The sequence below is a fragment of the Nannospalax galili genome, unplaced genomic scaffold (assembly GCF_000622305.1).
Source record: "Nannospalax galili isolate Female #2095 unplaced genomic scaffold, S.galili_v1.0 scaffold158, whole genome shotgun sequence".
Lineage (NCBI taxonomy): Eukaryota > Metazoa > Chordata > Mammalia > Rodentia > Spalacidae > Nannospalax > Nannospalax galili.
Window position 1 is genome coordinate 7,652,468 of NW_008345290.1, and position 12,541 is coordinate 7,665,008.

General features: G+C 41.9%; 1 protein-coding gene across 1 annotated transcript in view; it reads right to left on the reverse strand.

The window, feature by feature from the left end:
- Jazf1 (JAZF zinc finger 1) overlaps window positions 1-12,541 on the reverse strand; it is a 353,771-nt gene that overhangs the window by 52,566 nt on the left and 288,664 nt on the right. Inside the window, exon 3 of the mRNA XM_008841519.3 lies at window positions 3,472-3,668. Coding sequence (XP_008839741.1) covers window positions 3,472-3,668 — 197 coding nt within the window. The remainder of the gene's footprint in view (window positions 1-3,471; window positions 3,669-12,541) is intronic.

Here is a 12,541-nt window from a genome sequence, read left to right on the forward strand (position 1 = left end):
TGAAGAGAGATGTCTGTGGCATAAAAGTGAAACTGGGAGGTGACACAAAACCCTAGCCCGTTTTAGATTAATAGCTCTGTCACTAATTCGTGTGTCTGAAGCCTCTGAGCCCATTTCCTTGTGTTCTCCCAGCAGGTCTCCCACTATTGACAACAGTGGTCTAGATCCAAATGCTGGTTAGCATAAGCTCTTCCAAAACTTCCTGTCTCAGGTTCTTATGCCTTCCCCAGAGTGCCACATACTCTCAGAACAAACAGTTTCAACTCACTGATAATGAAACATCGAGAAAGAGAAAGATCACAAGCTGATCAAGGGCTGGCGAGATTGCTCAGCAGGTAAAGACACTTGCTGCCAAGCCTGATGAACTAGAGTTCACTCCCTGGGACCCATGTCAAGTCAAACTCATAGAGGCTTTCCTTCTTTATCTACATGTAGAATAGCATGCTAATGTTAGGATTAAGCACAGCATCGCACAGAAAGAATACAGTAAGCATACACAGTAAACATAAATGTGAATTGCCTTCCCCCTTAGACATTATCACAATACTGTCATTCCTAAAGGAGGAGGATGGGACTTGTTCGAACATTTTGTCTTCAGAGAATTTAATCATGTTCATCTTTCGCATTCCTTAACTCTATGATTTAAACTGGGACCTGTGGGCCAAGCTCTGCCTGGCAGAAGTGTTCAGTCTTGATGGGACAAGTCATGTCTGTGTCCATGTGGTGTTGTAGTTGTTTATATGACAAAGGCTAAGTCTTACAGCTATGATGAGATCCGATAGCCCATAAAACCTGGAACATTTACTGCCTGGTCATTTACAGGAAAAGTTTGCCAACCCATAATTTAACCACTCACATTTTTCTTGAGTGAATACTTTCTCTTGTTTATAAAGATAGGAAATGAAGAAGTAAAAGATTCTCCTAAAGACTGAAAAGCACGTGCTGATTCCATGAATAGCTACAAAATACTTGGAACTCTAGGAGGAAGTAGAGTTCCAGACTGTTAAGAGAGTATAGCCTACAGAATATTTTATAAATGAAATGTCCTACAAAGTGCTGGAACACACCTTGAATAAGGAACTTGGAAGAGAGACTTTAGGAGGTAGAACTGTGGAATATTATTTATACCCTGGCAAAGAAAATGACTGGAACCACATTAGTCAAGCAGAATAAGCCAATCTCCTGAACTACAGGTAAAATAACATTCTGATCACTGAAAAACAACAGTCAAAACCGTGCAGGACAGAGGTTTAACAAACCATTTCCTCCACTGATTTTTTGATGTTTACATAGAATGTTCTTCAAGCAGCAAATAACTTACTGATGACCTTGACAGACTGAAAATGATACATCTTTACCACAACATAAATTAACTCTCTCAGTGGGAAATTGCTAAAATAGGCAAGGTGTCATAAAGATTTCATATCAGAAGGAAAAGGAATGATTCCATTTCTTTCAAACATTCTTACATGAAAAATAATAAACACTCATTTTAAACTGTCCTGATTTTCATGGGGCTTGAGGTGCCTGTTACTAATTGGGGCGGTCCTGTTTATCTGGTGTTGGCCATCAGTCAGTCTGCATTACCTCAAGTATGAAACACGTCCCACTGGAGACTGCTTGCCCCCACAATTCATATTCCATATGAATAAATATTATAGTGAACCCCAGACGAGAGGACCACAGCATTACACTGTACTCTCAATTTTCTTTTTCACTCTTCAGATTTACATGGCAAATGCTACACAGAGATCCTGGTAAGTCACTCTTCACCAAATAAAATATGAGGGGCTCCTGGGGGTACACACCTCATGACCTGAAACATCCAACAGCACCTTACCAGCTCTTGACAGCTCCAAGCTGGAGATGAAGCCTTTAATATTTATATATGGGAACTTTATATTTAATATATGGGGACTTCATGGGAACATTCTAGATGAAACTATAGAGCAATCTGTGACTTACTCAAGGAAATAGCATCTGTGGAGAAGTCAGATGGGAACTCTGGTCCCTCTACCTGCTACACTTCTCTTGTCTTCAAAGAGGTGATTCCCTAAGTGCACCATAAAAGCCCTCTAATTATGCTAAGTTAAGAAACTTTCCAGGTTCTTCCCTTGGACAGTAATGGTGTATACTAAAACCCCGCTAAGCAAGCTCATTTAACTTTGCTGAACCTAGCATCTTCCTGAACTTATTAGGGAGTCCTTTTACTGCAATATTTTGTGAAATTAATTAAATGTGAAACACATTTTGAGAAATACAACTATAGTCTCCTCCCTTGATGGGTGAAGGAGAAAAGAGAATATGGAAGTTGTAAGATTACAGTTTTCCTCAGTCAGGTGATGCTAAGGAGATGCTGGTGACCCTCAGTGGCTTAACTTTTCTCTTAGAATTGACCAGACTCTCTAAGAGGACCCACGATGCCCTAGGTCCTGCCACCACCTCGGCTTCCTCTCAGCCTGGCAGTGTGGCCTGCTCTGGAACATGCAGGCAGGTTCTCCTGCCATGCGGTCTTTGCACAGTGGAACATGCCTTTCCCTCTTTCCCAAGGACACTCCTTCCTCCTCCTCCTCCTCTGTCTTCACTGTTGCCTCAGGATCTTTCCACAACGCTTTCTTCCAGGGCAACCTGTCTGTGGAGGGGCTTATGTCCCTGACTTCTAGATAGCACGATTCATAATGACAATGCTATATTTACTTGTGTGCTTCTTTGATTAATAACTGTCCATGTTCCCCTGTGAGAGGAACACAAAGTCTGCTCCCCGATTCTCAGACAAGACAAAGAAGGGAGACCTTAGCCTCCTCCTCATCCTCCCCTCCTGTCTTTACATTTCTACCTAGAGCATAGTATATGATCAGATCTGGGCTGCTTCTACCCTAGGATGCGCTTAGGGTAAGGCAGGAAATAAACTGAATTCAAAGACGATATACTAAGAAGCCCAAATATCACAGCCCCAAGTTATCCATCCTATAATTCTGCTTTATTCAGGAATTGGGTTATTTTCATCTTCAACTCTGACTCCACTTCAGTGTTCAATCACCACCATATTTGGAAGGATTCCAACATCCTCTACCAGGTTTAAGATGGAGAGGGGTCCTTTCTCATTTCTGTAGCTCAGTGTCTGACATATAGGAGGCATATAACTTCCAGCTTGTTGTTCTTCATTTTGTTATGAAAAAAAATCAAGAATAATAAAAAATAGGGAGGATGGTATAAGGAGCTCCCCAGTGCCCCATTGTGTATGGATAAACTGGTATGATGTCTTATGTTCGCTCTAGTCAGGTGAAGGAGTAGACAAAACAAGATTGTCAGCTCATCCACACACAACAGTAAGGTCTTAAATTAGCCACAAAACCATCATTGACATGTAACTACTTGCACAATGATAAATAGATGAATGACTTGACACAATGTACAGATATTAGAAAAGGGTCAAAGTAGTGAGTCTGAGTCCTCAGCTAAGCGGCTTACCTGTTGGAGTGCTGCTGCGGAATGAAGAGGAGGGAGTGATGGGTGGGGTCACAGGGGGAGTAAGGCTTCCGCTGCTATGGCGTGGCGGAGTGGACACATTTCCTCGAGACACGGAGCTGGACAGGGTCAGCGAGAGCTTAGGCTGGATCTTCTTCTTGAGGGATTCCTGTTCTCGACGTGCAGCATCTGTCATGAATCTGAAATGACAGGGGCAGGTAAGCAGCCTAGGTCATGAGAGAGAACATAGGACCATCAACTTTGAGAGATGCGAGTTGGTTCCCATTTTAAGTCTCATGAACCTTGCCTCTCCCTATGCAGTGAGGTGACCTTCCAGCTTGTTGCTTTGAAGGTTCCTCCAAACTGGGCTCATTTCCTCCCAGGCAAACAAATCCTCCTGACAGGAAACCTTGACACAGAATAGATCTATTCCCACCTCAATGCCTTCAGTTCTAATATCTTTTCTCTTAGAAGAGCCTTTCCCTCCTCCTGCTTGTAGGGTGCCTATCCTTAAAGCCCCAGCCCGAGTCAGGAGCATGTTTCTCTGCATGCTGCTAGTACTTAGTGCTCACCACTGATACTTAACAGACATTAAGTCCATGAACGCTCTGCTTCTTGCTTCTTTTAATTTTTTTTTTATTTCTTCAGACCCTCATATTGTTATTTGGAGTTTAAATATCTTTGTGGCAACTTGAGGTCTTGCCTGGCCTATTGCCAGGCTGTACAATGGCTCTGTTCATCTGCCCAAGTAGAGTCAAGAGGAGGTGTGAGAGCGTACGAGGAAGACCACCACCCATGGGCCGGTTCAAGCTCTGGTTTTCTTAGAAAGGGAAAGGCCCTGTGCCCCGCCAGTCTCATTTGGAAACTTCAAAGTTATTCTCCTAGCATGTCTTTTATATTAGTAGTATTTCAACTTTGTTCTCATCTCCCTGTATAATCTAACATTTCATAAGTCCGTTTAATATGAGAGGTGAAACAATCTATGAACTGGTAGCCTTTACCTACAAATCATATACTTTCTGTATTCTTGACAGGCAGATTTTGCTAGCTGCATTTCCAGACACTGTCATGAAGAGTACAGTGACTAGGGACATGAAAACATCCAGGTAATAACATACACCTGTGCCACTTAGGCCGAGAGGCAGAACATCACCATGCCTCACGTCTTCTCCGTGAATTGCAATCTGACGACTTTAATACAACCCACCATAAACTAATTCCACTGCACTTAATCATAGTGTTTCACTAAACCCATTTCACAGTCTGCTTACAAAATTCTGAAGTATTTTTCCTCACTATACTATGAAGTTTTTGAAGTTAACAAATAATTCTTACACCTGGTAAAAACTTAGAATTGATTAAACACCCAATGAAACAACAATAATATGGTTATAGTGTCTTTAAATTCCTACTTTTATACTTGGAACATGGATGGCCCACTTCTTGAATGATTCTGCAACATGATCGATATATAAATTGGCTTTTATATGTTGAACTGAACTTTGATAAAGCTACATTCTTTGAGCCCTTAGGTTTGGTGCTGCAAGATGGTGATGATTTACAAAGAAAGGAACCTCAAGACAAAGAGGACTGCTTGCACCTGGGGGCCGGGTACTGGTCTCTTCTCCAGTTTAAAACTGCTTCTGTAGCTCTTAAACTTCTTTTTTTTCCCCTTTCCTATAAACCTCTACTCAAAATATAGATGCTCAGAGGGGAAAGACAACAACAATGAACTGGTATTTTATTATTCCAAGTAGAACCACTAACTAGCATAGTGCTGAGTGTCTTAAATTGGGGTTGATGTGTGCCAGAGAGTAGGTAAAACCACAAGATAACCCTTCAGCTTCTTCCAGAAAGACTACTTGTCCTCAACGGTGGGTAATTCAAATAGTAAGACAAACAGAAATCCATGGGGCAGAAAAACATGTACATCTTGTACTTTAGTTAAGAATGTTGTATTCTGAGTCAGACAGGCTGAGGTTTAAACCCTTGCTGGTTTACTTAATATGTGATCTGAGGCAATGTACTAAGCCATTCTAAACCTCTCCTTTATTTTCTATAAAATCAGAATATAGGTTGGATATCTCTCATCTGAAGTGTTTGAGACCAGAAGTATTTCAGCTTTCAGAGTTTTCCAGATTTTGGAGTATCTGCATTGGCATTATTAGTTGGCCATCACTAATCCCAAAGTCTGAAGTTTATTTATTTTTAATATTTTATCTATTACTTTTATTTTATGTGTATGAGTATATTGCCTGCATGTATGAAAGTGCACCCACAATGCCTGTGGAGGTCAGAAGAAGGCCCTGGATTCCCCGGGAACTGGAGTTACAGACGATTGTTAGCTGCTGTCTAGGTGCTGGGAATGGAACCTGGGTCTTTTGCGAGAGCAGCCAGTGCTCTTAACTGCTGAGCCAACTCTCCAGTTCCATGAAGTTTAAAGTAGAGATTTTGGAGACTTTAGGGTTAGAGATGTAATAACTGTAATTAACATACATTGCTTTCTTTCTCCATGAGAACTGGATCCTTGGTTGTCAACCTGCTAAGCTGATAGGTCCACACTCTTAGTGAAACCATGACCATGGTTGCGTATCATCCATCACCTGTGTATCATCACCTGATAAGAAGCCTGGCATCCCAAGTAGGGCTTTGTAAATGGGCATCCTGGTGAGACAGCAGGAACCATGACTTTGGACTGTCAGAGAGTTGTGACTCTTGTGGGTAGGGCCTCTTAGGGCAGACTAGTCCTCACCCCTGTCTCTGCCCTGCAGCAGAATCACACTGCCTTGCCTGCAAGCTGTGTTTGTTCTCTGTCTTTCCGAATGGATCTAGTGCCTTATGTGAGCCCTAGTAATCTTGGAGACTGAATGTTCACAGTCTGAATGACAACTCGCTAGTGGACAGGCACTAACAGTGCCTGCTTCAGAGCACTACCTGAGGATTAAATGTGGTGACCTGGCTGTCATACAGCAAGTGGTTCAACATGTAGAAGCTGTTTCTATTCTATATAGCATCACAATGTGGTGTGTCTTAGTATATGGTCTACCTCACTCAACACCAAATTCCTTGAGTTAGTTCTAAAAGCACTTGAGTGAGCAGAAATTCCACCTGGAGAGTATGTATCTCTGGGGTCAGATAGAAACCCTGGCCAAAATACAAGAGAGAACTCACATTTTCTCTTGGGTTAAAAAGTATCAGTAAGCCATGCTTCTCATTTTAAAAATAAATACCCTTCATAGCTCAGATCTGAAGCAACTGTTTTCAGCCATAGAACCCACTTCCCACAATCACACCCATGTGCACTGAGTTGGGCTACAGATGGCAATTTATCTTTGGCATGCTCTTTCTAAAAGCTTTCTAGAAGCAAGAATGAGGCATTCATGTTAAAAGCATTAAACATGAAATGTGCTCATAAAGCGATGCTGCCAACCCTCCCCTCGTCCAGCCCTCCCACCTCCTCGCTTGGATTGAAGGTAGTGAACTTGGACATATGGCCATAAATCATGGCAACCCGACACACCAAGACACACAGCTGCACACTGTACTACTCCTAGTAACAGACACTCATGCACACATGGAAATGCCACGCCAATGTGTGTGAGTGCTGGTAAAAATGGGCTGCTCCCCAAGTACAGAGGACCTAGTTCTTCCCCTGTTGACTTTAATATTACCTATTTCAGGGGAAAAGGGTTGATACTGTGTGTCTTGCTATGGAATTTAGGCTGGTCTCAAACTGGAAATCTTCCTGCACTGGCCTCCTAAGTCTATCTTTATACTGAGACTTATTAAACACTAAAGTTTTAAGTGATGTTCCATCACCATGCTTGTTAGTCAAGAGGTGGGCATATTCCCCAAAGTGAGGAACCATCTGGAGACCCCAGTTAGCAGAGAAGGCAATGAGGTGGGGAAGAGCTGTGATTCTAGCCAAGAACTGAAGACCTAGTGATGTGGCTCTGACCAAAAAAGCCAGCTCCATGCCAGCTGCATATGAACATGCTCTTGTAGCCTATGACAGGCCTTTCCACTATCTGGCTGGAGACATCCCATTCCAGTGGCTGAGAGGAGCTCAGGCTCAGGAAGTCATGTCCTTCTGGTTTTTCAGAGGGTTTCTATCAATGATACCCTTGTTAATCATGGGAGACATGGGGATTCAGAGCAGGAAGAAACTTCAGTTGAGTCAGACTGTTAGTCTGATCTCATTTTTCACAGTCATTGCTAAAGTTGAGTGACTTGTCCAAGGCCGCTGGGCTGATGAGTGGCTGAGCTGGCACGAAAGCACGTCAAATGTTGAGACTGAGTCAGTGGTTCTTAAGAAGAACTGTGAGCTTCCAGGATGGGCCTTAGAATCATGCTGTACAGTCCTCAGAGTCACAACGGTTTGGGTCTGGAGATGCACAAGGAGCCCCTGAGGATTATGAGGTGAAGGGTGGGACCTGGCAGGGTGCTCAGGAGCTGTGTTCTCGAGCTCTCAGTCAACCGTTGCTGCTGGCTGGGTTGATGGCTATGGAGAGTCCCATCCCTGTGTCCTCAGTGGGGTTCATTCTGGGGAAGGCTGGCTATGCCTACGTCCCTGCCTCTGTTTTGCGGTGGCAGCAGCTGCAGCTGGGTACTGGAGTCAGTTCCTACTGGCTTGTAAGAGCCAATCATTTAATTTTCAGGGATTTTGTAAACTAGCTGTTAAACACATCCATTAATCAAAGTTAAATTATGCAAACTTATAATTAAATAAGTTATATTAAAAGCAAAGGCACATCAGTTCTTGATTATCTTACTGAATTTTGCTATAACCTATGTCCTTTAGGCTACTCTCACTAATGCCATGTCTGCTGAGTAGAACAACACCATGGTACATTCCTGTGTCTTCCATGAAGTCAAAGTAGTAGCTTGGAACTGCCACAGGTGGAATATTTATACCACGAAAACAGGCAAATATTACCATCCAGGACTTTTCTTCTTCAGGAGTTAGCTGTTAAATATCAGTCAATAGACCCTGTGGCCTTATTTTTAAAGTGGAAAAAAGCATGTGAATCAGTCTTCTTTGCCCGCTCATCGAAGGAACCAATCAGGGAAGGGATGAATTAGACAAGCGAAGCTTCCTTTCCTTCGTAAACTGTAAAAAGGAGGGGCTGGAGAGATGGCTCAGTGGTTAAGAACACTGTCTGTTCTTGCAGAAGACCCAGGTTTGATTCCTAGCACCCACATGACAGCTAACAACTGTCTGTAACTCTAGTTCCAGGGGATCCGAGAGCCTCTTCAGACCTCCGTGGGAACTGCACAACACGGGTGCACTTACCTACATGCAGGCACTACACTCATACACATAAAATAATAAAATATTTTTTTTAATTGTAAAAAGGAATACATCTCAACACATTGTCCATGAACTCGTAACTTGTGTTTTAAAATGATTTTTAAATGATGGGCTACATATAGACAAGTGAATTAATGTGTATCTACACAGTTTAAAGAATAAAAATATAATCCATGTGTCCAGCATTACCAGAAACTTTGAAGTTTCTTATACAATTTTTTTTCCTTAAGAGAACTATTACCCAATGTAAGTATAGGTTTTTCCTTCTAACTTTTTTTTTTTACACATAGAGAAAATTGAATGTTTCTTAAAGAAAAAGTAGTCACTGGAGACTTTACACTGTTGACTAACAGCCTGGAAATGTGCGGTCAGCAAAGCAATGTTTTGATTTTGAAACTGAAGCTGCCATAAGATTAATTTTAACTTTCCTACAAATCAGAAATACCTAAGTGACTTTAATTTAATATGGTCATTTGTAGTAATATTTGTTATTGCGAGGGGAAGTACATATTCCTTAAGTAAATTTTCAAGACTCCATTATAAATCTTTTAAGTCCTTAGACCACAATGTTCATTCAGTCTGACATGTTAAATGTAGAAACACAAACGCAACAGCGCTGGGGAAAATGTCAACTGCTGGTCCACAGAGACCAGTTTCAACCACAAACTCAGGAAATTTACAGTATTTTCTGGAATGTGGACAGTCACTCAACTGCCACCTCACTCACAGGTCAAAACACCTGAGTCTGTGCTCTTCTGGGGAAAAAAAAAATCACTTGGTTTTCAGTGGCGCTGGAGGTACCCCAGATGGAAGCAACCACTTGAAGTTTTAGTGTTTCTTGGAAAAATATGAGAAGAATTAGGTTTTCTGAAACTGTAGAGGTGTGAGTAGTGCACTGTTCGGAGGTGGCCCTGGTGCAAAGGTACCTCCCTCTGGAAGTCCCAGCACTCTTCTCCTGGCCCCGGTTCTCCTACGTGCTAACACTGAGGGCTTTGGTGTAGGGGTGTGTGGAGGTGTTGCTGCTGTGATCCTCCTCGGCTCCGGCTCAGGACTGGACAACTCCAGCAATAGCACAGTTTGCATTCCTCAAACCTCATTTTGACTTCAATCCATTGTCAGAAATGTATCTCATACTGCGACCAGATGCACACACATCTATAAATAGATCCATAACCTGTGATTCTGAAATCTCCAAAGCTCTGAAAACTGGAAATTTTTTTAATATTCTTTTTTATTTTTTTAGAAGAAGCATATCATTATAGCTTTAACATATTCAATAACAGTTTCCAGAGCAAAGATACATCTCTTTCAAAAGTGGCTATAAAATTTTTAGGTTTGCTGTTGAATTAATAGTTATACAATATTGAACTCAGTATAAGCCCTGTAAGACATAAAACATAAAATGAGTTTTTAACCTTTAAAAAAGATCTCCATTTCATTTTAAAATATACTGTTTCTTACAGAAAGACTCATTGTTTTTGCTACTAACACTGAGATGTTGGCGCATGCATCTCTAATCTGTATGTATCTGATTATTACTAGTCATAATCGGTTGTACTTGGATCCTTGGCACCTGTGTATGTCTATAAAGTCATCGGGTAGATTTCAGTGGTAATGTTTATCACCTCTACTAATTAACATGACATAAATTTTTATGCTTCCTCCTCAAATATAATTCACTTTAAAAAATTTGTTGATTTTTTTTTTGTGTGGATATCACACAGAACATCCCAAACCATCTTATTCAACTATACACCCACTTCCCAGATGGCACCCTCCCATAGCCTCCCTTCCCCCACTAGAGCCCTTATACTCTGTCATCCCTGCTACTGTTTGCTGTGTTGTCAGCACCCCAGCCACTCCCCACTACTTGTCCATCTGGTGACTCTAGGCAGCCTGTCTAGAGGGCCTTGTTTTAGGAAGGTCAGCAGTTCCTCATCTAGCAGCAATCAGTTGTCAATATTCCTTTAGATAAGAAAACTGGAAATTTTAAAATGAGTTTGATGTCAAAACTCAGGAAGACAAACCTTGACCTGAGCTGCTTAAAGGCACTTGCACGCTTTACCACATTTGGTGTACATATTCATTTGCTTCACTGCATGAATATTAGTGTGCTGGATTGGAAGATGGTACTTCAGACCTTGCTGTGAGCACCATACAATATGTGGTATAGTATTTATACTATATTGCTTTTGTGAATTCTGGAAAATTACGAAACATCTGGAGTCATGGCTAACACACTATGTAAATATCTGAAACAATCTTTACTACCTGAGATACTCTGTGTCTTCTCTATTTAATTTTTAACAAAATACGCTTTTTAAAACAAATACCACTATGCCAATTCCTCCCCTTTCTTTTTTTCCCCTTTCCCCTTCCTCTTTGCCTTCCTTCTCCTTCTGACAAAGTCTCCCTATGTAGCCCATGCTGCCCTCAAACTTTCAATCCTTTTGCCTCAGCCTCTTGATGTTAGGATTACAGCTGTGGGCCACCAAGCTTGGCTTACATTGCTGTCTTGATGCAATAAGAGGTCATGGCCTTGGGTTTGAATATAGACAATTCTGGCAATTAAGAAGATAGACTTTGGAAGTAGACTGGGCTGGAAGGTCAGATGACGTCCTTGGCATGTCTGAAATTTTACTGTTGGGACATGAATTCCTGGATTTGTAACTTGTACTACACTAAAGTTTTGAGTGGTTGCTTCCATTTTGGGACCTCCAATATTACTGAAAGCCAAGTGATTTTCCTCCCCACTAGAAGAACACAGATGCAGGTATTTTGTCCACCCAGTGAGGTAGCAGAAGACTGTCTAGGTTCCAGAAAATATGTAAATTTCTTCTGGTTGTGTGACCTTGGACAAACTACCTAACCTCTCTGTGCTTCAGTTTTCTCATCTGTAAATGTGACACTAGCAGGACTGATCCAATAAGGTGGTGTAAGGCATTAACACACATAAAGCCTGGGGAATAGGGCCTGATACTCTGCTTGATAACTGTCAAGTTCCTGACCACAATAGATTTGCAGAACACTGGCACTGGAAATCCAAGCTCACAAATCTTTCATCTCTGACATCTACACCAGCAATCTGGCTACTTCTGGGCTGAGACATCCAGTAGCATGCCCAGTTCTGCTGATTTTGAAAGCAAAGATCTACCTGACTATTCCACAGACACTATTAAACCCCTGCTACAATCACAGACTGAACTCTGGAGGCAGCAACAGTAGCTGGAATCCAGTCCCCTCTTTTGAGATGGCACATGGGGTAATCTATAAATGCATTACCTTCTTGATTTCTCTATCTTGATTCTGGAGAAGAACTAAACTGTTGGGGTGTGCCGCCCCCACCAGCAGGAGAAGCCATAGGAGATACTCCCTGCAGCTATCGGATGGAAGGATGCCTTCTGATCCTGAGCTGCTGTCCTCTACTGAGGAGCATCTCAAAGTTGCTCAAGGCTCTGCTGTGCTCAACTCTAACCCTGCAGAAAGCAACACAGCCAGATGTTTCCCTTAAAATTCCAAAGCTTTGTTTCATCTTTTCAGTGGCCCTGTGGACACTGTCATTTTTCATTAAAAGCAAATTTGTGAAATCTAGAAAGCCTTTGAGAAAAGCTTCAGATGGAATACACTGTTCTAAGCACTTCCTAATCCAGGAATGCATTTCCAGACAGTAAGATTGCAGGCATGCTAAGGACATCATCCGACATCTAAAGTTCTCTTTTCTCTGTCTATGTACCACCCAGGGAGAAGAATGGCCACAGAGCC